A 26,190-nucleotide genomic window follows, 5' to 3' on the forward strand; every position below is an offset into this window, starting at 1 on the left:
GCAGACCCCCATAACCAAGTATTTCCAGATGTCACCCCCAAACTCCCTCCGGGCACAGAGGGGGACCCTCATCTCACTGTGAGATGGCAGAGGTCACCTGCAGCCAGTCACATCCCACCCTGGGAAATGCTGATGTGCCGCTTGCAAATCACCCCACGCATCCTGAAAAACAAAGCAGGCCAGAGGGTGGGAGTTAGAGAAAGAAGTGGGAAGGATGGATGGAAACTGGTTAAAGCAGAGAAGAAAGCAGCAATGGTTAAAAGCTGAGCCCAGTGCAGAGCGGAAGGGAAGCGGCGACGTGTGTGTGTGTGTGAATGTACGAGAGCATCTGTGCAGCTCTGCATAAACAAACAGAAAAAGCAGAAGTCAGTGGTAGTGAATTAGCAGTTAGGGACTTTAGAAAATCCATACAGGAAGCTAAAGAAAAGAGAAATCTCAGGCCACGGGGGCTCAAGACATTGAGAAGGTGCTTTTGAAACAGATGAATCTCATAAAGAAAAGTGTGCAGTAGCTGCGAGCTGGGACAGCCGCCTGTGGGAAGGAGGGCAGGCACCAGGCTCCGCCGATCACTCATCTGTGCTTGGAAAATATGTCAGAAGGTGCAATTATGCATGAAGCAACAGTGGGAGGAATTAAAAAGCAGCTTTTAAGGTAAGACTTTATCACATCAGCTGCTCCTATCCAGTTCCCTGTGGTGTTTGGGGAGGGCTGGTTGAGGAGGCTGCAAGTTGCCTGGACCTATGGAGCTCTCCAAGGGCACAATCCTGCACCTTCCACCCTCCCAACACGCCCAAATCAATGGTGTGGTGTTTGTAAAATCCCAGCTGCGGCTTCCCTGGGTTTCCCCAGTTTGGTGTGCTGGGTGAGCACCAGCCCCCTGGCAAGGCTGCTCCGCTGTGGCTCCTGCATGCCCGGCATAAGCAGCACCTGCCGGGGGGTATCTGCGGGGCAAGGAGAGCCCCTCTGTCCCCAGCACTGCTGCTGCTCAGGGAGCTCTCAGGACAGCTGGTGACACAGGTGGGAGATGCCAACCGGCCAGATGTGACCACAAACCAGCCCCTTCCTGGAAAAAGGTGCAGTGAAAGTTTATGGTTGTCCTGTTTCTCATGGCTCCCAGGGTGGGCAGCCACAGCTCCACCATGCCACCCCTGCTCCCCTGGGATGGGGTGGCACTGTGACAGCACTGAGTCAGCCGAGCCTGGCCCACATGCTCCCACCCCAGTCCCCAGCCCTGCTCGGCAATGGAGGGACACTGTGACAGCTCTGTTTATCACGGCTGAAGCCCTCACCCGCAGTATGGGACAACTGCAGGCCCTGTGACCTGATACGCTCCACCGAGCGTGGGCAGTGTGCTGCGGTGCCTTTCACAGCAAGCTAATTTCCTCGATCGAAAGGCAGAGGAAAATTATGAGAAATAGGGTTTGAGACGGCGTCTCGCCCACTGTCGCCACTGCAGAGCTCCCTTGGGTGCCAGCCTGCAGAGCTGTGGGAGGACGCGGCCGGACAGGAACAGGAAAGTGGGGTGTTTTCCTGCACAACACCCCTCCCGAGCCCCAAAACGACCCCGTGCCTAGGCTGCCTCCCTCCCTCGAGGGGCAGGGACAAGGCTGGGGCCAGGAAGGGCTGTGGTACCCGGATCCCTCCAAATACACAGAGAAAAAAATTGTAAAAGCCATGAAAACTTTTAAAAAATAAAATAAAACCAACCCCCACGAGAGCGCAGCCGGCCTGTTTATGCCGCTGCCTCCGCGGGCGCGGATGCGATAAGATAAAGGCGCTGACGGGGAGGGGCGGTGCGGAGCGGTGCGCACCCGCGGAGCTGCCAGCAGGGCCCGGACGCACTGACGGACAGGCAGGCAGACTGACTGACCGATCGACGGACGGACAGACGGACGGACGGAGGGAGCAGCCCCTCCGCTCCGCCCCCGCACAGCCTCCGCCCTCGGTCGCGCCGCTCCGGTTTACATAACCCGCCCCGGGGCCGGGGTCCGCGCCTTGTGGCTCGGCGGAAATGCGGAGCCGCCTGTCCCGGTTTCCTGCTTGAGCCGTACCGAGCCGTACCGAGCCGTGAGCCCCGAGCCCCGCGCCCCGCCTGGTCCCGCCCCGTCCCGTCCTGTCCCGTCCCCGGCCGCGCCGCCGCGCTCCACCATGGGCGAGCGGCAGCCAGACGCCTTCTCCTGCAGGTAACCGCGGGCGCGCAGCGGGACCGAACCGTGCTGTACCGGGCCGGGGAGGGCTGTACCGGGCCGTGCTGGGACGGGCGTCTCCGGGAAGCGGCGGCTGCAAAGTGAAAGTGGCGGCGGCGTCCAGGGGGAGCAGCGCAGCGGCCGCTCCTGCTGCTGCAGCCCCGGGAGCTCTGAGAGCGGAGCCTCTCCTGTCCCCGAGCCCCCGGGAGTGTGATTCCCCCTCTCCTGCCAGCCCCGAGCCCTCGGACCGATCCGCACCGCCCTGCACCCCTTTTCTGCGGGAGGACATTCTTATCCCGGGTCTCTTCTTCTGGTTCCCTTTGTCCGGGGGCCACGGTCACCCTCGGGGATCCCCGTCCTCCCAGCACCCGTTTACCCCATCATCCCTCCCTATCCCAGGGGGCCTATTCCCCTGTGGGTGCCCCAAATCCCGGGGACACCCATCTTTCCAGCACCATTTTACCCCAGAGCACCCCCTCTTCTAGGATCCCTGTTCCCCTCAAGGTCCCTCATTTCCCAGCATCCCTGCCCTGGGGACCCCTGATCCAGGGGTGCAGCATGCATGGAGCCAGCCCTGCCCCTCTCACCAACTTCCCCAGAGCCTCCTGCAGCCGCTGCTATGGGGGTGGCCGCTCTTGCATGGGGTGATGCCCACCTGCCCCAGGCGCTGCTGCGGGGTGCTGCCCTGCCCGTGGGGGCCGTGACCTGCGTGTCCCTCCCACTGCCCCCTTGTCCCCTGCCCCTGTGCCCACTGCCAGCAGCAAGCAGAGGTGCCAGCCTGAGCCTGCCAGGCAGCGATTCTGGCTTTCTGCTCCCTGCAAACTTTGTTGGCTGGCAGGCAGTGCCTGGCTTGGCAGGGACAAGGGCTCGGAGCGTGAGGCCAGTGCACCAGCGGGCAGTAACCCGGCAGCCTCCCCGTGCCCTGCCAGCGTGCCCAGTCCTGCTCGTGCCAAGCCCTGGCAGGGTCACCCACAGAGAGCCCAGACCCCTTGGCTCTGGCAGCGGCATAATATGGTCATTGCTGCCCAGGCTGGGATTTACTGTCAAGGAAACTGGGACGAGTTGTTGAGCTGCGATTTCAATATTGTTGTTGCAAATTGATTCAAGATGTGCTGGAGTTGTGGGATGGTGGCCCAGGGACTTTGTGGGTTGCTGCGCTTAGGTAGGAAAAGCAGGCAGAGGAAGAGGTGGCTGGCGTGGGGACCTGGCACTGCTTGCCCTCGTGTGTCCCCGTCTGGCGTTGGGCTTTGGTGGCAGGTTACGATATTGGAGTTTATAGGCCTGTGAAATTACTGGCAGGTTTCACTTTGACTTGTTCGGGACTAGATGAACGCCTCAGATTTCTTTGTAACTTGCTTTTGGTGTGAGAGAGCATCGTCCCTGTGCATTCCCGCCACCCCCAATACTGCTTTTATTTTCTCCTTTGCTTTTATGTGTTTATTACCTCTAAAAAAATTCATTTTGGTTTTGCTGGATCCCAAGGAGCAATGTGTCTGCCAGCACTGTGTATTGCATCGTAGAGATTTGGGGGCAAGTACCAGTGGCTTTTGAGGAGACTTACATCCTCCTCACCCAGAGCAAACCCTCCCCACCCACGCACCCACATACCCACGGGGCTGCCGGCACTCATCCTGGCACTGCGTAGACGTCGGGACAAATCCCAGCGGGTGAGACGAAGTGAAAGCGCAAGAGCTCGGCGCTGGCGGGGTTTGTGGTACCGCCAGTGCTGCCGTGGCTTGGTAAGGAGGAAGAGCCAAATCCGGCCCTGGGGAGGCTGATGTGATGGGGAGGGAGAGCGGGGTTGGTGGGGGGGGTGCTTCGTTGCCGGCTGCTCCCCCCTGTCCCCAAGCAAAGCTGGGGACCCCCAGCCAGCCGCTCCCGCGGGACTGCTCCCTGTGCCCCGCTCCTCCCACGCCCACACCGCAGCAATTCGTTTTGTGCAACAAAACAAACCCTGTGGAGAGAGGCCACCCCACTGCCGGGCTTTTCCCTGCAGGCTGTGGGTGTAGGAGAGCACGATGATGTAAACTGGGCTGCAGGGTGCCAGACGCCGCAGTGATGGGCACTGGGAGGATTGGCAGCAGGCAGAGGGTCTTTGGGGAGCTGGGCTGGCCGCAGCAGCTCATCCCAGTGAGTTCCTGTGGGCCAAGTGAGCCTGAGTTTGTGTTTTGCCTGCAGTGGGTTTGGGATGTGCTGTCTGCATCCCATCTGTCCCAGTGGAGCAATCAGGGGAAGCCAAATGTGTGGATTTCCCCTGGATTTGAAGTGCCGTAGGATCGGCCGCGTCCCCAGAGGTCTGCAGCGCTGTTCAGCCCACGCAGAGCCGTAGATTAAGGCCAGCTCTGGCCTTTAATACAGCAAGCTGTGTAGTGCTGAGTGTTCAAATAAGGAGTGTGTATGTCCTGTGAGAAAGTGGGAATAGGAGAGCAAAATTAGCCACCCCCTCCCACCTCCCAGCTTTTAACCTGAGTACCTAAGAAAGCACAGCCTATATGAGTAAGTGGTGGGGTCTCTGCAGCCTGCTCCTCTCTTGCTTTTGAGTTTGTCAGGTCAGTTTAGCTGAAGGAGAGGGAGGCAAGGTCCTGAGACCCCCGGGCTCCTCCAGCTTTCATGCAAACAGACAGTGGGTTGCAGGAAGCCATGGTGCTCAGAGATGTGGTGCTGTACCCTCACCCTCTAACGAGACCCCAGAGAATCCACACCACCCAGAAAGAAGAGCAGGATGGTGCTGGGCAGGTTCTGCTGCGGGTTGTGCTGGCCTGACACACAAATGGCCTTGGCTGGTTTATAGCGATGCTGTAAATATGTGGGGGCTGTTTTGGGACCCTGTTCTACTCCTTACCTCCCCTCAGTCCCCCCTGGGCATGTGGGCTGGGGCTTTCTGTTCTGCTTGGGGGAAAATCAGCAATATTTACCCCACTGGTGAGAGCAGGCTGCTGGAAAGGAGGAGAGGCTTGGCTAAAGGGCAGCAATAAAACTTAATGGGGCTTTCCATGGGTGCAGCATCAGGGCTGCTTTCCATGGCTGTGCTCGCTCTGCAGGGGATGTGCTGTGAGCACGTCATGTTGTCACCCAGCTTGCAGGAGGGTGAAATTGGGGTGTTCTCCTCTGTTCCCCGTGTTATTCCCTATTGGGAGGCTGCAGCTGAACCCTTTCCCACCTCTCTTCCCACACCAGACCCTCCTGCATCTCTGAGCAGCTGCATCTCATTCCCACCCCCAAATGGCCACCCCTCTTGTCCCTCTCTGTGCTCCCAACCCTGGGTCACATCCAGCCGGTCCTACAGCACCTGCTCTGTCCATCCCCAGCGGATTGGGATGCAGAGAGGGGCTGCACCAGCACCATCCCAGGGGGATGCGCCACACTACCCAGCCCTTAAGAGCCCACCCCCGGTGGGCTGGCCCCCCCCGGGGACGCGCATCCCCCCGAGCTCCCCGCACCGGATGCTCTCCCATTGAAAAGTGCTGTTCATTGTAACCCAGCCTTTTATAGCTGACTCGCGAGCGGGCTGCGGGGCTGTGCCAAGAAAGGCTGCTGCCGGCTCAGAATAGCTCTTTTCATGGAGGACATCCTGGGAAGGAACAATGTTCCCGCTCTTGGGATTGTGGGAACTTTGTATTTCTGCTACTCGGGATGCTGGGAGCTGCGGGGCTGGCGAGGGTGTCTCCCAGCCCTTCGCTTTGCTCCCTCCTGAAAATAGTCCTGGGGGTAAATTTTAAATAGAGTTGTGCTTATAAAAAGGAGCAGAAAAATGCCACCGGCTGCTTTTCCTCCAGTTGGGAAACAGTTGTTTCTGAGAGCACCGGCGCATAAATCAAATTTCCTATTTACATTGCTGCTGTGCACTTTCCTGGCACGGAGAGTCGTGGCGAGGAGCTGAGGCCAGTTTCATTTTCAGATCGCAGCGCGCTGGCTGCGCTGCACATGCTCCGGCGTGCCTGCGCACACCGCGTGTGAGCGCGCCTCTGCACCGGCCCCGGCGACACCGGCCCTGCTCCGTAACCGTTCCCTTCCAGGCTGGATATTTACAGCGCTGGGTGCTGGAGGGTGCCCTTCTCGCACAACAGATGCATTTACTGGGATTTTTGCCACTACAAAGGCACAAATAAGCCATTGCCGGATCCAAGCTGTGGCCTCAGGGTTGCTGTCCCAGCCAGGGAAGTGACACTCGCCAGGTTGGGCAAGAGTTTAATGCAATCAGCTGGGGGTGGCTGGGCTGCAGGGCTGGATCCTGCACAAGCTGGGGCTCGCTGCCCCAACCACATCAAAGCCAGCCCATGGCAGGTCCATCCCACTCTCCCTCGAGCTCCAACCCCAGCACCCCAAACCAACCCCAGCACCCCAAAGCAACCCCAGCCCCCCAAACCAGCCCTGAGACAGGACAGGCTGGGTGACGGACAGCTCTTGCAGTGACAGTGGGGTTGGACAGTAGCCCCCCAATCCCAACCAGTCTGTGGTGTGTCCGAGGGTGGGTTGGATTCTCCATTTGATGCAAATTAAAGCAATTAGCTGTTGCGACAAGTCCTTCGACTCAGTGGTGACGCACAGGACGGCCAGGAGCCCCTCATGGGAACGTATGGGGTATAAGGAATGCGGATGTAAAGCCAGTGGCTGCTGAATTCCAGTATCATGGAGCATGATGGGCTGGAGCAGGGAGAAGCCCACACGGTATCAGGTACTCGGCATCGCTGTGGAACATCTCTGCCAAAACCTGGGACCATCGGAGGAGCAGGATGCTCAAGCGTTGATTCAGCCGGGATAACTATTCCCACGTCAGAAGTCTCTGGGCATGAGCAGGGAGGACGGCATCGTGGTTTGTGCGGGCAGGAGGAAGCACTGGGGGTATATTTCCCATTGTTGTGCCATTTGGAAAGATCACGTTGTTACCAGAGATGGCCTTCAGCTGCTTCCCACCGCGTGCTGCAGGTGAAGCCCAGCTTTTCCCACAGTGCAAACCTCTCCTGAAGCCGGTGCAGAGCAAGCCTGAAAGCTTGGAAGGTGAATTCCCTGTGCTGGGAATCTCCTACCCATCTGAGGAGCCATCCACATGGTTGCCCCGCTTCCCTCTGCGTTTTGGGGGGAGCGCCCCGCCGAGAGTTCTGGCAGTGCCGGCGGCCACGGCGGCGATTCCCGGGCGCACGGAGGAAGCAGGAGCACAAGCAGAGGATGCTGAGTCACGGGCAGGCTGGCGGTGCTGATAGACGCCGGCACGGGGGCCCCGCCGGGGGTTCAGCTGGGTCGCGGAACATGGGGCGCACGCCCGGCACCGCCGCAATGCCGGCCGGCTCTGAGCCTCAGGCGGCTCTCTTCTGAGAAGCCGGGCCCCGGCGGGGCTGGCGGGGGGCAGATAACATCTCCCCTCGCTGAGAAACTTCACAGGACGTACTAGGAAGGGCGGCGGGTGGGCAGAGATAGAGCTTCGCTTCCCAGCCTTATCGCCTCCCCGACTGCAAACCAGATCTGCTGTGTTCTGCATCGTCCCGCTCGCTTCCTCCTGACCTCTGTTTATTTTTTATTTCCTTTAATTTTTCCCCCCCTTGACAAATGCAATCACTTTTCCTCCCCTCCCAGCAGCCGGGGTGCTGCTGGCGGGTGGCTGGAGGTTTGGGGAGATGGCAGTGCCCATGCTGGCGCAGCAGGATCCGGGTGGCTTGGCTGATGTTTCCTGCCCGAGTGGGGTGCACGGCCCCGATAAGTGCTGCGGGCGAGCACGAGGCTGGGCGGTGAGCGGCATGGTGGGGAATGCTGCTGCTGGGTCCAGCCGGGCATGCCGGGGTGGCTGCGCGCCAGCCGTGGGCACTGTCAGATTGGCCTCGCAGCAAAATCTGCTCAGGGCACAGATACGGTGTGGTTTGCCAGAGCACAGCGGCCCCTCGGAGCGTCCCCCCGAGGACACATGCTCAGCCCTGGCCATGCCGGCGGTGCGGCCACGTCTCCCCAGGCCAGCGGGGCTGCGTAGATCTGGCAGGCAAGGCAGCTCCGTCCCTGGATTTCTGCAGCTTTTCGTGTTGTTTCCTCCCCTCCCACCCCCACTCCAGCTTTATCAGCTGAAATAGATCCCTGGAGGGAAACCCGTCGGCGCTGTGAAGCGTTGGCAGGAGCGGAGCGGATGCAGCCCGGCCGGGCGTCCCCGTGGGACGGCGGGCAGCTGCCGGCGTCTGTGCTGGTGGGAAGCGGTGCTGACACCCTGCTGCGGGACCTGCCAGCACCCCACCTCGCACATGGGGAAACTGAGGCATGGCCCTACAAGGCGTGGATGGGGATACAAGGCTCTGCAGTGGGACTGGGCGCTCAGCGTCTTGCGTGGTCATCGGTGGCAGTGGACAAGCTGTAGTGGTTGCCTGTATGGCCATGCCAAGGGGCTGTTGGGGCTGGGGGGAGGCACTGGGGCTACCCTAACAGCCCTGTATGCTCTGTCTTGCAGCACGGCCGCCTCGCTGGAGCCACGGCAATGAATGGGCACGCTCTGCCGGCCGGCACGCCAGCACATCCCCGGGGCTGGCATGAGTTCTGCGAGCTCCACGCCATCAGCACCGCCAAGGAGCTGGCGCGGCACTACCTGCGCTTCGCCACCGAGCACCCGCACCATGACCTCCTGGCTGCCGAGAACTTCTCGGTGCAGTTCACCGACCTCTTCCAGCAGTACTTCTGCCATGAGGTGAAGGAGGGTTTCGCCATGAACCAGCTCCGCATCCTGCCCGCCGGCCCGGCGCGGGATTACCGGGAGACGCACCGGCGGCATACGGACGCCTCTTTGGGCACGGCGGCCACCAAAGCCGAAGTAGAGCTGGGTGCCCATCCCGAGCAGCCCAGCCGAGCCCCTGAGACTGCCCCAACAGGGCTGCGCAAGTCCTGGAGCTCGGAGGAACTGGCGGGGCAGGCGCGGCGGCCGTTCTCGCTCAGCCAGCTGCGCAGGAGCTGGCGCAGCCTCTTCCGACGACGTTCCTCGGATGCCCTCCTCGGGGATGGGGACGGGGAGGCGACGGCGGAGGCAGCTCTCAAGCCAGGACTGGGCAAGCGCATCCTGCCGTGGGGGCTTTCGCGGGAGCAACCCCCCGAGGTGCGCAAGGAGGGGGTTCTCAAGTATGGGCTGTTGGATGAGAGCTCCCTGGACAGTGGGACGCGCTGGCACCGCTGCCGCCTGGTGCTGCGGCGAACAGGGACACCTGAAGGTGAGGGGTACGTGCTGGAGCTCTTTGACCCACCCAAGGTAAGGAATCATAGAAACATGGAATGGTTTGGGTTGAAGGGACCTTCAAAGCTCCCTCAGTGCCTCCCCTGCCATGAGCAGGGACATCTTCAGCTCAGGTTGCTCAGAGCCCCGTCCAGCCTGGCCTGGGATGTCTCCAGGGATGGTTCATCCACCACCTCTCTGGCCAACCTGGGCCAGGCTCTCACCACCCTCAGGGGCAAAAATTTCTTCCTCATGTTGAGTCTGAATAATGTATCGCCAGCTATTGCCTGTTTTGGCCAGAGGGACATTGTGGGTCCCTCAGCAGTGGGCTGGGGATGATGCCAGAGTGACAACACATCCCAGGGGAGGAGCAGGGACACGGTCCATCCCTGATCACAAGGGATTGTCACCGTGAGCGGTGTCAGGGCACAAGCCCAGGGACCAGACGGGATTGCTGTGCTACTGCTCGTTCTCCTCGGTGAACATACAAGGCTGCACTGTGTATATTTGAGACCCCAGAGCCACTGCTGCGTGCTCACCTTCGGGTGGTGAAAGATGCTGTGACCATGTGCCAGGGACGACACACGTGCTAATTATTGCGATCGGTCGAGATTGCATTTCTCCCTGCTGGGACCCCAAAGCTGGGTTTTCCAGCTGGAAGCAGAGCACCTGCTCCGCAAGCTGATGATAGAGGCTGGTGGGTTCCATCCTGCTTGTCTGCAGCCCCATGGACCCGTCCCAGTAAGGCAGGGGGGCAGCTTGTCTGGTGAACCCCAGATTCACCCTGTCCCCTCTGTGCCGTGGCTTTAGCAGCCAGGGCATCTGCTCACCTGGGCAAGCTGAGAAAGAAAGGGGAAAACAGAAATTAGGCTCTGTGCCTTCCTCTGCTCCCCGTGGGACCTTTAAGGGAGTTTAATTTTATTTTCGCAAGTACTTTTGTGGTTAGAAATTGAAGTCTTGACTACCCCGGGGAGCTCCCATGGTGCTGAGGCACCGGCTGGAGCGGAGATGATGCAGGATGTGAGTGAGCAGGGAGCGCTGCGGGGGGAGCCGCGGGGTTTAATCTTTAAAAAGACAGTTCCTCCACATGGCAGGTCTTATGCAGGCCTGATGGGCTGGGTTTTCTCTTCTTTTTTTTTTTCTTTTTTTTTTTTTTTTCTTTTTTTCTTTTTTGGTGCTCATTTAGCTTTGACGAACTTGTGCTTCGGAAGGAGGAAGCCTCGGGTAGAGCCGGAGCCCCATCCCTGCCTTCGGGCTGTGTTTGCCGCTCACTGCAGCACGGCGCCAGGGAGCAGCTGGTTAAATTCCTGCGATTTCTGTCAAACAAGCCCATATTAAATATGAAAATAAATAATAATAATAAAAAAAGAAATTAGAAACACCCAGATTTTAGAATCTGAAAGCCAGTTTTGCTCCGGTGTGTCGGGCTGCAGTTTGTCCCAATGTCCACACAAAGTAAAAAAGTAAAAAGGCTGTCAGGCCCTCACTGCATCCCCCTGTCCCCAGGACCTGGTGCTTGCAAACACTGCTTTTTCCCTTTTTTTCCTTTATTTTTTCCCCTTCCCTCCCCTTGGGAAGCACACAGCACATTCCTCCTCTCTGCACAGCCCTGGCTTTCCCCCGTGGGTGGGAGGCGTTTAAAACAAGACGTTTAGTGAGTCCCCCCGCCGTTCTGCAGCATCATTCCTTGCAGCTTGCACCACTTCTCCATCCCGCAGAGATTTCCAGGGGTGTCCCTGTGAGGCGGGGGACCCTGTGGTCCCCTGGGACCTTGAGCCTGCAGTTTTCTCAGCCAGGTCCATGGAAAAGGGGATGTTCCTCGCTGGATTTTGCGAATTCTCTGGAATAAATTGCTTCCTGTGCAAATATTCTCAGGGTGGGTCCTTCCTTTCTAATTAACTGGGCCAAGGCCAGATGCTATCTCCTTTACAGCAGAGTAAATCCAGCCCCTTTCCCAGTAACTGTGATTGAATTTTGAGGGTGTTGGAAAGCGCTGGGCTGTGTTGGTGGATCTCATTCCCCAAAATCAGCAAGAATACAAACTGGGGAGCAGTGGGAACAGAAAAGCTTCTTGGTGGGTTTTTTTTGTTTGTTTTTGCTTTGGTTTGTTTTTTTCTCCTTTAAAATAACTAAATAACCAATATCTCATTGGGGAAGGCTGCAGGGAGCCCCCTCCATCCTCCAGCCCTGGGATGCTCATAGAGCGTTGCTGCTGCCTTTTGCCCATGTCATGGTTCTGTTCCTGATTTGAAGATGCTGTTAATCTTTCATGATGATCAATGGTTTTAAATAAGCAACTGTAAAAACAGCCCTGGGTTTCCGTCCCTGGCTGGTCTCTGGACTTGGTCATCCTCAAGGTCTCTCCAGAAGTGTCTTCCTCTTCTTCCATTCTACTCTTTAAATAGTAAGATGAAAATGGAAATTCAGCTGAGCCTCACGGCTTTACAGCTTCAAGCACCCGAATATTCAGCATGTTGGATGACCTTGGAAAAGTGGGATGTGCAGGGAATGGGGTGGCCCCATGCGTGTCCTGCCACAGCTTGGCTGCCGCTCCATTGCTCTGCTTTTGGCAGCTTTTATCTTATTTTCCCCTGTGTTTTCCCCCTGGTGCGTTCCAACAGGGCCTCTTGGCCTAATCCCATAACGTGCCCGGCATCAAAGGGCGCAGGGTGCTTTGAAGAGCCCTAATCCCATTTTTGCTGGCTGGGTGGCTGCAGCCGGCACCGCGTGGGGCCAAGGGCTGATGAGTGCCGGCACTGCCGGCGTTCCCGGTGGCACTGCCCGGTGTGGGTGTCCCATCCCGCAGGGATGTGCTAATCTTATGGGAGCTCCAATCTGGATGAGATGGGGCTCCCTGTGCTTGCGGCCAGTGTGGGGTTGGTTTTGGCATCGCTCCTTCCTCCCTCCAGCACTGGAAAAATGATGTTGCCCAGGAGGGATTTGGAGACAATGGGATGCAGAGCAATCCCAGGAGCAGGATGGATGAGGGGTGCCACTGGGCTCTGGGCAGCTGGCACAGGGCAGGGGACACCCAGACCCTCACCCTGGGGACACGCCGAGGGTGCTGGGGTGCAAGGATGTCACTGGCCAGTGCCAAGGGTAGGTGTCGATGCTCTGTGGCATGAAACCATCCTGACGTGCAGAGCAGGGGGCTACTGGGGTATCTATAATGCTTGTATGTGTGGATGTGTGTATTTATATATACATGTAAAACCCTGGGTATGGTCCTAGGTGTGCAACCCATGTGGATTCTCTGATGTGTAGTGTGAGGGCGATGCTCACTGCTTTCTGTGGAGGCACATAGTGGTTTCTCCTCTACCACAACATTTATTCTCATATAACGTGTAGGACTGGATAGCTCAGGGGCCTCTCCACCTTCATAAATTTAAGCCAAGGTTGGCAAAACAATCTTGAATATTTTAGGGCAGCCCTGTGGGATTTTGGGGTGCTCTGATCACCAGCTGAGCCTCAGCCCCAAGCGCCTTTTCTGTGGCCAAGTCCTAAACTCTGTGAAAGCTGTGATTTGCAACGGAAACGTCCCGAGCTGTTTCTGTTGACCAGATGTTTTTACAGGAAGGGGAAGGGAAATGGGATTTGCATTTGTGCTGGTTTCTTTATAGCATTTTAATGAAATCCAGTGCATCCCGTAAATTGACGGCACGCCAAGACAAGCCGGGAAGACTCTTCCGCTGCAAACCCGTGGTGGCCTGTGTCATGGCTCGTACGTCTTCAGCCGTGGCTGCAGGAGGAGCAGTATTTTTATCTCTGCTCAGCCTGAGACTGCTTTGACTTCCTTTTTTTCTTTTCTTGTTTTTTCTTTTCCCCTTCCTTTCACCTGAAGCTGGTTTCTGAGAACTTGCCGCCTCGTGAGCAAGCAGGTCCTGTGCCGCTGGGCTCTGATTTTCAGCGCCCGGGGCTCCACGTGGCAGCCAGCCAGCCGTGGGGTGTGGGACGTCCAAGCGTTCTGGTCCCCATCCCCATCCCAGCTCCTTCTGGGGCTGCTTTGTACCTCCAGGAGCAATTGGAGCCACTCAAACGTGGCCTTAAGTGGATATGTGGCAGAGGGAGGGTTGGAGAGACCACATTTTGGGAAGCCTTGACCCCAGCAGCAGCAGCTGTGTTTGTACCCCTATGCCAGCAAACCCCCTCTTTTGCAGCACAACACTTTGCTTCAAATCCAAACCCATCTTTCCTTTTATTGGTGACTTGTAATTATGCTTAAAAACTGGACGTGCCAAGTTGGATGCACAAACGTCCTTGTTGCTGCTGCAGCCCAGTGAACTCCCCTGTTCCTACACAAAATGATGCAAAATGGTGTTTTCTTCCCAGGGCCACAGGAGTGGGGCAGCGGGTGCTCCACAAGAAGCATTTTTTTTGGTCATGGGAAGCATCTCAATGTCCCATCATTGCCGTGGCCTGGGGAAAGGCACATTTGTGTCAATCTGGATCCTATTTGGTGTTCTCCATCCTGTGAGCTGAAGTGGGCTGGACCATGTGTGCGCCTGCCCTCATGGCCATGGTTCACCCAGAGGTGACCTGGCTCACACCATATTTTTTTTTTTTTTCCTCTCCTCGTTGCATTAAAAAATGTTGAAGGATCCCAGGCTGGCAGGGGGTTGCTGCCTTGATCCTCCAGCCAAGTGTGATGCTGTTGCATCATCCCTTGGTGGCCAGACAGCGCATGGCCAGAGAGCTGCATTCCTCCCCTGGCATCCCCTGGGGTTGCATCCATCTCCCTGCATCCCCAGGGACCACATCCTTCTCCTGGCATCCTTCTCCTGACATCTCCAGAGGCTGCATCCTTCTCCTGGTAACCCTAAGGACCACATCCCTCTCCCAGCATTTCCAGGGACCACGTCCTTCTCCTGGTATCCCCAGGGCCTGCATCCCTTTTTTGGCATCTCCAGGGGCTGAATCCCTCTCCTGACAACCTTAGGGACCACATCCTTCTCCTGGCATCTCCAGGGACCACATCCCTCTTCAGGGGCTGCATCCCTCTCTTGGCATCCCCAGAACAGGAGCTGGGAAACCTGCAGTGGGGTAAGAGCCCAAGAGGTTTGGTGAATGGCATTTCTCTCAGGAGAGGCGAAACTGCACCCAAAGGCGCCCAGAGCTGCACCAAAGGCTGCTCGCAGACTTTCACTGCCGAGCGGGGCGGGCGGCACATCCCCTCACCGCTTCGCTTTCGGCACCGTGACGCTCGCTGTTCTTCGAAGGCACGCGGGGCTGGGCGTCCTTTCAGCTTTTTGAGATTTTGGTGGTGATTTTCCCCCCCCTTCCCCCGCCCTTCTTTTATTTGGTATCGCAAAGTGAGGGTGCACGGGGCGGGAGGGCGATGAGACAAAAGGTTATTTGTCATTTATTAACCACAACTTTTTCCATCCTTGGTCATGCACGGAAAAAACACTTTTAGCAGCGTAACCACAGCCCTGGCGTTAATTGCTGAAGAGCGGAGTTTCTTATTTTGGAAACTGTGTTGCTGGGATGGAGCTCGCCAGGGCTTGATTGGGTTGTGAGGGGAAGGGAGCGGGATGGATCCCCAACCTGTCACTTCCCCAGGTGCTGGGGTTGTTGGGGTTTGCAGGAGAGGGCTTGTAGGGTTGATTTTCTTTTTAACCCCATCCTTTACAATCCGTGTCCCATCACTGTGACCCCCTCCTCACAATGGTGATGCTTTGCTGGCGGCCGGGCCATCTCCCTCATGCGGATGCTGCAGAGCATCACCTGCAAGGCGAGAAGTGAATGAAAAATGCAGACATTAAGTGCATCACAGGAAAAAGGACTGGGAAAGAGCTCAAGGATGGCGCCGCTTCCCCCCCGAACCTCCTGCATCTTGGGGGTGCCGGTGGGCGCAGGAGGCTGCTGGGTCCCGCTCAGCCCTGGCAGCTGCTCTGAGATGCCCGGTGGGGTTTTTTTTGGGGGTGGTTGTCACTTTTTTTTCCTTTTTTCTTTATATTACAGCTCAGGATGTGGTTGCTGCGAGGCTGAGCACTGCTATTTTTTTTTTCAAAGGTAAATATTTATGAGAGCCTGCAAGGCAGCGCAGGGTCTGATGGATTCATCCTGGCAGCGGGGGCTTGGCCGGGGTACAACCCATGTCTCCCCACTGGGCAGCCGGTCCCAGCTCCCACCAATGCCCGTCGTGGGCATCATAATATCCAACGTCATCTTGAGATGATGGTAAAAAATGAAGCATTTTGGGCAAGATCTGCTCTCTTCAGCCAGGCAGGACGCAGCACCAGCCAAGGGGCAGGACCCGCTTTGGGGCCAAAATACCCACCCAGGGGATTGAATGTTCCCATGTGGGAGCATCTTGCGTTGTCCTGGGTGATGCAAAACTCCCGGGACATCTTGGGGACCATGGGGACCCTGTGAGGTCCATGCTTGACACCCCACGTCCCCCAGCCCTCCAAGGCTGGGTTTTGGGGTGACTCAGTTCCCGGCTGCAGCCGGCTCCCGCTCTCACACAGACACCTTGTTTACTTTCTGCGCTCGTTATTTATTCCAGGAAATTATTAAAGCAGCCCACGCTGGAAGCGAGTTTGGCTTAAAATAAAAAAAAGGGCTGGCGGATGCTGCCTGTTTACAGATCCTGTTTATAGCCCTTGTCTTCCTAAACCCTGCTAGGAGCATGAGCTGCTGGGTGCTCTGGTTTTGGGGTGCTTTGCAGCGTTTTGGGGAGGGAATATTGACTCATTTGCATGGAGCCAGGACTGCTGCCTCGCTTGGTGGAGGTTTATCGATGCACAAAAAGGGGCAATTACCTCTGAGGACGGGGTGGGGGTTTCTAAGCAGAACCCCCAAGTCCCTCTCCATGGGAATGGATTTACCTGGTGGCTTGTGGGGTTGCGTTTTGCAGCGCTGCAGGTTTAATTTAACCAGAAATAGGGGCTTGCTGTGTCGATGGGGGTCTGGGCTGTGTTTTCTCGCGTCACCGTTCGCCGGCGCTCGGCAGCCGCTCAGGATGGGAACAGAAGGTGCTTTGTGGCTTGGCCACCCTTGAGCCAGCTCTTCAGGCCCGCACAAGGGTGCCTGTTGTCACCGCTGAGCATGGTCCCCTGGGGGATGGCTCTGTCCCCCGCCATGCGCTTCAGGGAAGCTCAGAGATGGGCTGTCTTGGAAACTCTTTTGTCCCTCTGGTGTTGGTGAGCTGAGGATGCTGCTTGGGGCTTGGGGTGGGCAGAAAGCAGATTTTGGGGAGGTGATGGCCGGGGGTTTGGGGGCTCGAGCTCACAAAGCAGCCCGTCATCTCTCCTGTTTCTCTGCTTAACAGAGGCGGGGAAACCTTCTGCATCCAGCACCCCAAGCCCAGAGCAGAGAACCCCATGATGGTGCTCACTGCTGTTGTCAGTAGGTTTCAGAGTGAACAGCCTCTGCATGCAGGCAGAGAGGCCAGAGTATGCTGCTCTAGTCTTTTGTGTGATTGTGAGTGGCTGTGGGGTGCAGGAGGCCTGTGAGAAGCTGGGGCTGTGCAGGGGAATGACCCAAATCAGCAAGCAAGAGCCCAGACCCTGTCCCCAACACCATCACAGGGCTGCCCGGGGGGACCTGTCCCCTGGGGTCAGCCGTGGTGCAAATGCCTGAGGAGGAGCAGCGGGATTCACTGTGCTACCAACCACATGGAATGCTGGGATTAGCTGCTGGAGGACAGAGGCTGGGATTAGCTGGGCTAGGATTAGTTGTGCTGCAAACCTGCAAGGCTGAGCGCTGGTCTGAGCCGTGGTGCAAATCCCTGAGGATGAACACTGGGCTGGGCCGTGGTGCAAACACCCAAGGACACGTGCTGGGCTGACTGATGGTGTAAAGTCCTCGAGGATGAGCCTTGGTGAAAACTCCCTGAGAACAAGCACTGGGATTACCTGCGGTGCAAACACTTGAAGCCAATTGCCAGTGCAGCAGACGCCTCGTATCCTCCAGTGTGACCCTTGGTGTCAGCCCAGGACCCCAGTGCCACCCTGCTGCCCTGCGCTGGAGCAACGGGACGTGTTTCCCCTCTGCTTCACCTGGCATCCCTTGGCACAGCCTCCCTGCTCCTGCGAAACTTCACAAGACTCCCTGGGGCCGTGGGCATGGGATGTGGTTTTACGCCGACATAACCAGCACTCGCGCTGCTGCAGAGCGCGGTGGCCTGCCTGTCTACCCCTCTGTCTGTCCGCCGGACCCAGGCTCATGGCAGCTCTGTCTGAGGTCTGTCCCGTGCCTAAGGGACACGCCACAGGTTCCGTGATTTACAAAATGTGACAAATCTTGCCTGTATCCATCAGAGACCTTGCACAAGGGCCTGACTCAGAGTGGAAGCGAAAGAGCCGGCGTGGGGAAATCCCCAGTGTATGGGGGGGCTGGTGACAGTGGCCGCCGCTGTCGAAGGATTTGCTCTCTGCTCCACACAGTCTCGGCCTGTGGACCTGCCGTCATCACTCTGTCACCACCGTCACTGCTGTGCCACCACTGTCATCACCATACCACCGCCATCATTGTGCCACTGCTGTCATCACCACGTCACCACCATCATTGCTGTGCCACCATCGTCGTCACCATGTCGCTGCCGTCGTTACCATGCCACCACAATCATTACTGTGCCACTGCCATTCCCCCTGTGCCACCGCCGCCTTTGCCAGCTGGGGACTGGGCACTGGCTCCAGCGTCCCGGTGAGACCTTTCCCAGCACGTGTGGGTGGGCTGGCAGGAGTTTTGCTTCCAAAAAACATATATTTATATATATATGTATATAAATCCAAAATATCCTTGTCTGAGAGGTGCAGAGGACCCGCCGTGGCCAACCCAGCCTTCCCAGGTGATGGTTTTGGTGTCCCCACGGCTGCTTGCATGTGAATGCATGGAAGGCGAGTGGAAAGGTGGGTGCCGGGGGGAGCGTCACCGTGAAAGGAGCTGACAGCACCACGGCCCTGTGTAAACACCAGAAGCGCAGAAGGCGGAAGACGCAGGAGCTGCGGCAAGAGCTGCTGCCGGGGCTTTGCCAGGTGGAAACCCTGCAGCTCCGCTCCGCGCCTGCACCGCCCCGGCGCAGCTGTGACCCTGGCCTGACCTGCAGCTCACGCTCCCGGCACCGCCGCAGCACCGAGCTGCCGGCGGCTCCTTCCTAGGTTTGGCAGATGCTGGCAAAACCCAACGTTCTCCCGGTCGCCCTGCCTTCCCCAGGTGCGTGGGGGCCACAGGTGCTGCGCCGCTGCTCCTGGTGACAGTGCTGCCAGTGCCACACGGGTTCTCCCCATGCTGCACCAATGGTCCCTGTGACACCCCACAGGGTCCCCCCAGGGCTGGGAATACAGGGACATGGGTTGGGGGGTGCAGTGGGGTGTCCCCCCCAAATCAGGCTGTGGGCTCTGGCAGGATGCTCAGGGCAGAGAGCAGGAGGAGAATTTCACCCTGGGGTCATTTTCTTCCGTCTTCCAGTGTGTCCCATGTCCCCAGGCACCGAGGACAGCTCTGGCCTGGCTGGAGGTTTGTATTTTTAAACTCTAGAAAAATTCCCTGCAAAGAACAAGAATACAAATCCCGGGGGGCAGCAGACCGCTGGTGGGAGGACACCGTTCTCAAGCGATAAATTCAAGTAGGTGCCGAGAGCCGGTGTGGCTCCTCTGTCTCCAGCTGATGGGACTGTTGTCCCCATGGGTGTGTATTAGGAACAATTTCTTCCCCAAAGGGCTGTGGGGCGTTGGAACAGGCTGCCCAGGGCAGTGCTGGATTCACCATCCCTGGAGGGGTTGGACAGACCAGAGATGAGGTTCTCAGGGACATGGGTTAGTGCCAGGGGTGGGTTAATGGTTGGACTCAATGATCTGGAGGGTCTTTTCCAATGGAAATTATCTGCTTCTAAGTCTCTGGGGTGGGAGCTGATGCTGGCGGGGCTGGCGCTGAGCTGGGTCAGCATCCTAAGCATCCTGTCCCATCCCAAGCTGGGCCAGCCGTGGGGTACCCAGCGCCACGATGCTGCCGTGGCACCTCTCTTGCCAGGAAGGCACCCGTGGGTGCCAGGGGAACACGCGCCGTGTTGAATGTGCAGTTTTGGTTACCGAGAAATCCCTTTCTCGGTACCAGCTGCCATCGAGCAGGGCATCTTGTGGTCAGGTGCGGCGGCTCGGGGGCGGGGGTACCGTGCCTGCGGTAGGCACTTCTGCGAAGCCAGACTGGTTTTTCGGGCACAGTATCTCTCTGCTGCATCATTTCCTTCTCCGTTCTTACTCCCTGTCTGCGCTCTCCTGGGGGAGGGACACAGACGAACCCCGGGGGCTTCGCCGAACTCCCTTTTCCTGGAATTTCCCGCTTCCTAGGAAAGCGAGAGGCCGACTCCGCGCTGCGGTTGGGTTGTGTGCCGATAAAACCTGCCATACCGATGAGTTTGGGGACGTGCTGGCTGTCACAACCCAACGTGTGGGAAAGCAGCCAAGGATGGGCAACCCCTTGGCTTTGTCCCTGCAGGACTTTGCACAGGACACAGTCACCTTCCGAGGGTGGCAAAAAACCCCGAAACTCCTTCAGGCTAAAGCAGCAGCTTGAGGCACCCCCAGCCCTGCCAGCAACAGTGATTGCAGCTGTAGCTCTAGCTGCAATCAGTGTTGCCGGGGGTGCCGCGAGCCGCCACAGTGGCACCAGCCCTGTTGCAAAGTGCCGTTCGGCGAGCGACTTCTAAGAACTTTCTTTTTGGCGCAGCTCGGTGCTGATAAGGGCTGATCCTGTTCACGCTGTGTTTCCGGCCCCACGGTACAGCGAGTCCTGGGGTGAGAGTGTCAAGGGAGGGAGGAAGGAGAGGGGGGGTGGAAAAAGAAAGGTTTTTCTTTAAAAAAAAAAAAGGCACAACCAAATGTGGTTTGGTTGGGTGACCATGGAGAGTACGGAGATGCTGGTGGGGACCCCGCTGGGGTCATGCAGCTGACTGGGGACATGGCAGGGGTGACTTTGCCACGAGCACCACAAGCTGGGAGCAGAATGAATGTGCTTTGTTGGTAAATGCCATCAGGTGGCCAAGCGCCTGCAGCCCGGTGTTGTGGGGACGGTGGCCATGGATCAGGGTGGCACAGGGTGCCGTGACTCAGCCAGCTCTATTGCATGGATGTCCCAGGGGTGTTTGCCACCCAAGAGGGTCGCTGGCACCCCGGGTACAGCCGCGTCCCGGTGGTCAGCAGTTCGATGGCCAGTGCACGGGGCAGCAGAGGGAACTGAAAGCTGCTGGGACGGGTATTATTAGTCTTTGTGGAAGTGTTTGCTCAGCGTTTTGTCATCTGCCTGTGTCAGCACCAAACCGGCTGGGTGGCCACAGGGAGCTCTCAGCATGCCAGGCCGAGCCCCACACCCATGAGGGGCTCCCTTCTGCACCCCAGTGTCCCCAGCACTGCACGGTCTCCCCAGAACACACTGCCATACTGGGAACCCCCATCTCTCTCCTCTCCTACGCCCATCCTGCTGCTGCTGGGTCCTTGGGGACATGAAGATGGGTCCTTGGGGACACTAAAATGGGCCCCTGCTCTGGGCACCGTGTGGCCCCTCTGAGGTGCCCCAACAGTAGCCAGGCTGTGCTTTGTGGGGTATTTCCTTGCCACACAGGGTATTTCCATGCCAGTGAGGTATTTCCCAGCAGAGTGGGGTATTTCCATGCCTTGGGTGGTTCCTGGCAGGCTCGACCCACGTCCCGTCCCGTCCCGTCCCGTCCCATCCCATCCCATCCCATCCCATCCCATCCCATCCCATCCCATCCCATCCCATCCCATCCCATCCCCAGCAGGACATGGGTGGTGTTTTGGGGCATGGGGGGGTCTGGCCTCAGCTAAGCCACTGCTCTCCCCACCAGGGCTCCAAGCCGAAGCTTCTCGCTGTCTGCTCTGCTGTCCAGGAGGTGCGGAGATGTACACGCCTCGAGATGCCTGATAACCCCCATACCTTTGTCCTCAAGGTAAGGCCTGGCCAAGGAGGGTCCACTGCTGGCCCCGAGGCCTTTCCCACCCTCCAGGGTGCATATGGCTGCTAGAAGCTCCCGTGCCAAATTTCAGTTCCTCTTCCCAGCTAGTGAGGGGGTGCAGGGGGGGATGTGGCATTCGCGGTGGGGGATGCTCTGCCCCGGCTGCGGTCAGGGTTGGTGCCCGAGCACTGAGGTGGGTGGGAGGAGGATGCACATCTCTCTCTGAAGCTCCTATGTCCCTCTCCTATGTCCCCCAGGTCACCAATGCCACTGACATCGTGTTCGAGGTGGGGGATGAGCAGCAGCTCAACTCCTGGACGGCCGAGATCCGGGAGTGTGCGCGCAGGGGGTAAGCGCCCGCTGGATGTCCCCGAGCAGGGGGACAGGGACGGCTGCTCCGTGTCCCCCAGTCCCCCACTGCCAGAGCTCAGCCTGGCTTCTCCCATCCCCGACAGGTCCGACACAGGTGACCCTGAGGTTGTGGCGTGCCGGCACCCTGACCCCACGGCCACCAGCCCCACCACCAGCACTGACACCCCTGGCCAAGGTGAGCAGTGGGGACAGCGGGGACCCTGGGGACAGGACATCTCTCATAGGGGGACACTGTGTCCTGCTGTGGCCAACCGGGCTGATCAGGTGTCCTCAAATGGGGGGCAGAGCCAGCGAGGAGGGGGACAGGAATGGGGGTGATGGGGTCTCCACTCATCCCCGTGCTCTGGCAGGGAGCCCGGGGGAGGCGGCGGGGCCGAAGATGGAGCAGTTCCTCTCCTCCTGCCCCTGGTTCCACGGGCCCATCTCCCGTGTGAAGGCGGCTCAACTGGTGCAACTGGGGGGACTGGAGGGACACGGCGTCTTCCTGGTGCGGCAGAGCGAGACACGGCGCGGCGAGTACGTTCTCACCTTCAACTTCCAGGGCAGAGCAAAGGTACGGGCGGGAGAGGGGCTGGGGGGGAAATCTCACAGGAGCCCCTTGGGCAGCCCCCCTGCTGCGGCATGGTCTCTGTCCCATCATGTCCTACCCCATGGAGATAGAATCACAGAATTATTTTGCTTGGAAAAGACCCTCAAGGTCATCAAGTTCAACCATTAACCCACCCCTGGAACTGCCCCATGTCCTGAGAACCTCATCTCAGGTCTGTCCAACCCTCCAGGGATGGTGACTCCAGCACTGCCCTGGGCAGCCTGTTCAATGCCCCACAGCCCTTTGGGGAAGAAATTGTTCCCAGATCCAACCTCAACCTCCCCTGGTGCAACTTGAGGCCGTTTCCTCTGCTCCTGGCGCTTGTTCCTGGGGAGCAGAGCCCGACCCCCCTGGCTCCAAGCTCCTTTCAGGCAGTTCAGAGATCAGAAGGTCTCCCCTCAGCTCCTGTTCTCCAGCTGAACCCCCAGGTCCCTCAGCCGCTCCCATCACACTTGTGCTCCAGCCCCTTCCCCAGCTCCATTGCCCTTCGATGCTCTTTTGGTCCCTGCCCGGATGTTCACAGAGGGCTGGTGTTTCTGTGCCCACTCCTGGGGGGCAAAATCCCCCACGGAAAGCTGGGCATGCAGCACATCATGCTAAGGCAGCTTTTCCCCCCGACCCCCAAATATCCCTGTGTCCCCCCATCATCTCCTCCAGCAAGGGAGCTGGTGGAATAGTAATGGGTCCCTGCTTCTCCCCATAGCACCTGCGGCTCGCGCTGACGGAGCGAGGCCAGTGCCGCGTCCAGCACCTCCGCTTCTCCTCCATCCTGGAGATGCTGCACCACTTCCACCGCTACCCCATCCCGCTGGAGTGCGGGACGGCCTGCGATGTCCGTCTGTCCAGCTACGTCGTCGTCCTGCCCCAGCCGCAAGGTACACGAGCACAGAGGGACGGGAACATTCCCCTGGGGTGCAGGGATGGGGGGATCCTGTCTCCCCGGCTGGGTGCACGTGCACCAGATCCGGGTCCTTTGGCTGGGGTGGAGGTGGAAACATTGGGGTAGCGGCACAAAAGGTGACACCCGAGCTCCTGGCTTCCTTGGCTAAGAAAGAAGCCACTCCAAACCAGTGGGTGCAGGGTGTGCCCCACACCCCAACCCCGATCCCCGCGGTGTGGGAGGGCATCCCCTGACCCCCCGTCTCTCCCCTCTGCCCACAGCTCCCGGCTCCGCCAGCACCGTCCCGCTGTCCCTGCCCGTTCCCAGCTGGAGCTCGGAATTCAACCATGTCCCCACCAGCTCCTCCTGCCCCCACGGCCCCGACGGGCCCCCCCCGGGCCCCCCGCCGGAGCAGATCTTCCACCTGGTGCCGCCGCCGGCTGAGCTGGTGCAGAACCTGCGCCCCGGCGGGGCGGCCGCGGCCCCCGGCCCCCGGCACCGCAGTTCGGACTACGAGGTGGAGGCACCGGGACGGGGCCACATCCGCGCCGTCGACAACCAGTACACGCCGCTCTGACGGGCACTGGGATGCACTTTCGGGTGGAGAAATCCTCGAGACTTCCCACCGAGAGAAAGAATGTACCTTGTTTCTTCCTTCTGGTTAGGGATGATTATTATATTTTTCGCAAGGAAGGGGGTAATTTTTCACTCCAGTACGGGTGTGCTCCCTCTCTTCGGCCTGTTAAAGGGCCTTTTAATTGTAATTTCTGTTGTTATTATCAAAGCTTTCTCGTTACTGTTTACACACGCCACTTGTGCCTGTGCCCCCGTGTGCCGAGCATCGCGCCGTCGGGCTCGGTCTCTGCCTGTCCCTGACGTGACAGCGCCCGGCGGAGGAACCGGGGTCTTGTGTTACAGCCATAGAAATGGAGAAAGGAAAAAACAGAGAAAAAAGAAGTGGATTATAAATTCATCGACCAGTTGCTGCTCTGGGCCGCGCCGGCGAAGACGAGCAAAGCCCGACCTGCCGGAGCTGAGCTCTGCGTCGGGCGGGGATGATCCTGATCAGAGTTTGGGCTTTATTTTTAGATAAGGCAAAAACTGGCTTTTCTTGCTCTTCTTTTTTAACCCGGCACAGTTGCAGTCGCTCCCCGCGCCAGCCAGAGAAATACTCACACCATTAGCCTTGCTAATTAAGACATGAACACTAACTGCTGCATCATTAATAATGTCACTAGCTGAGAACTAACACAGAGACTGACAGCAAACGGCTCCTCCCGCTGATGGGGACGTTTCATCCTGGTGATGGAGGCCTTGGAGGCACAAATCTAACGTGAGGCTTTCCCAAAAACACTTTTTTACCTCGCCAGCCCGGGTGCTGCCACCTCATTCTCACCCACCTTTTGATTCGTCTGTTCTCTCCCTTTTTTATTTTTCTTTTTTTTTCTTTTTTTTTTCCTTTTTGTTTTTTGGTTTTTCCTTTTTCTTAGTTCCTTTTTTTTTCTTCCTTTTTTCTTCCTTTTTTCTTCCTTTTTTCTTCCTTTTTCTTCCTTTTTCTTCCTTTTTCTTCCTTTTTTTCTCTCTTTTTTCCTTTTTCCTTTTCTTTTTTCTTTTTTCTTTTTTCTTTCTTCTTTTTTCTCTCTTTTTTCCTTTTTCCTTTTCTTTTTTCTTTCTTCTTTTTTCTCTCTTTTTTCCTTTTTCCTTTTCTTTTTTCTTTTTTTCTTTTTTCTCTTTTCTCTTTTCTTTTTTCTTTTTTCTTTTTTCTTTTTTCTTTTTTCTTTTTTCTTTTTTCTTTTTTCTTTTTTCTTTTTTCTTTTTTCTTTTTTCTTTTTTCTTTTTTCTTTTTTTTCTTTTTTCTTTTTTCTTTTTTCTTTTTTTTTTCTTTTTTCTTTTTTTTTCTTTTTTCTTTTTTCTTTTTTCTTTTTTCTTTTTTTTTCTTTTTTCTTTTTTCTTCTTTTCGCTTTTTTTGACTCTTTCTCCTTTTTCTCCTTTTTCTCCTCTTTTCTCTTCTTTCTCTTATTTTTTTTCTTTTTTTTTCTTTTTCATTTGCCTTTTTCTTTCTTTTTTTCTCCCTCTTTTTTAACCCCCCCGGCCCCGCTATCCAAGCTCTTGGCCGGATGTAAAGCCGAGCACCAGACCCTGGCAGGCGAGGGGGCGCCAGCGCCGTCCCCGTCCCATCCCGTCCCTGCAGCCCCGGCTGCCGCTTCACCTGGGGCAGCCGCCCCCAGAGAGGAACCGCTTCTGCAAAGCTGCCGCTATTTTGAGAATAAGGAAGGGGCCGGGGCCATTGCGACACACGGGAGGGGATGTTCGCAGCACCCAACTTCCAGATTTCTCAGCTCCCCGGGATTTTGGATGCAAAACTTGCCTTTAAATGGCTGCACAGGGAAGCCTTTTATTTTTGTTTTTCCTTGATGTTGCAGGAGAGGTGGGAGCCCTCAGGAGCATTAACATTTAGGAATTAATTTGAAAGCGAGTGAACAAAAAACCTCGTGGGTCGCAGTTAGGGAGCTTTGCAAAAATCCAAGCTCTAGGCAGGGCTTTGGCGTTAAGCCAGCGTGGGGTAAGCCCGGTTCGTAGCCAAAGGCCGAGGAGCCGAGCTCTGCTCAAGGGCAGGAATTGCCGGGGATGTCGCACTAGCAGGAGCCAGGACCAGGCAGGGACAAAATAGCTGGGGCCAAACGCAGCCCAGGGAGCAAATCTGGGTTTAGAAGTAGTAAAGGACAAGGGCTGAGAGAAACAGGATCCCATCGATGTGAGGTACTGTTTAGCATTTGCATTTAGTGCCTCCCCATCTCTTGCCCTGGCTCTCTCCCAGGGCTCCTCTCCTTTGTGCATTTAAAGCAGGCAAAGTAATCCCACCCCCCCCAACCCCCCCATTTTCTCTGTTAAAAAACAAATTGAAAATGGATGCACGGGGAGGAATCCTGTATTTCGGTGGGGACCAGCGTTTCGGCACATGCCCTCACACACTCACTCTTGAAACAGGAGCGTTAAGAGCAAATGGCACTGGCCGGTGGCGTCTCTGGCACTGCCAAACCCGGAGAAACAAAGCCAGCCCTGTCCTGGGCTGCG

At 57.4% G+C, this 26,190-nt stretch overlaps 1 protein-coding gene across 2 annotated transcripts; it reads left to right on the forward strand.

The window, feature by feature from the left end:
- Window positions 1-590: 590 nt before the first annotated feature.
- On the forward strand, window positions 591-24,747 carry SH2B3 (SH2B adaptor protein 3). 2 transcript variants are annotated; one of them, XM_082066293.1, is made up of 8 exons: window positions 591-651; window positions 8,611-9,396; window positions 21,167-21,268; window positions 21,532-21,623; window positions 21,730-21,821; window positions 21,997-22,199; window positions 22,939-23,110; window positions 23,397-24,747. In XM_082066293.1, exons 2-8 carry the CDS (start codon window positions 8,638-8,640, stop codon window positions 23,690-23,692), a joined length of 1,716 nt encoding a protein of 571 aa, XP_081922419.1. In that variant the 5' UTR covers window positions 591-651; window positions 8,611-8,637; the 3' UTR covers window positions 23,693-24,747. The 2 variants fall into 2 exon arrangements, with proteins under 2 accessions (XP_081922419.1, XP_081922420.1); XM_082066294.1 differs by lacking the exon at window positions 591-651 and adding an exon at window positions 1,885-2,183.
- Window positions 24,748-26,190: the final 1,443 nt, after the last annotated feature.

Source organism: Streptopelia decaocto (genome assembly GCF_964273445.1).
Source record: "Streptopelia decaocto genome assembly, chromosome: 15".
NCBI lineage: Eukaryota > Metazoa > Chordata > Aves > Columbiformes > Columbidae > Streptopelia > Streptopelia decaocto.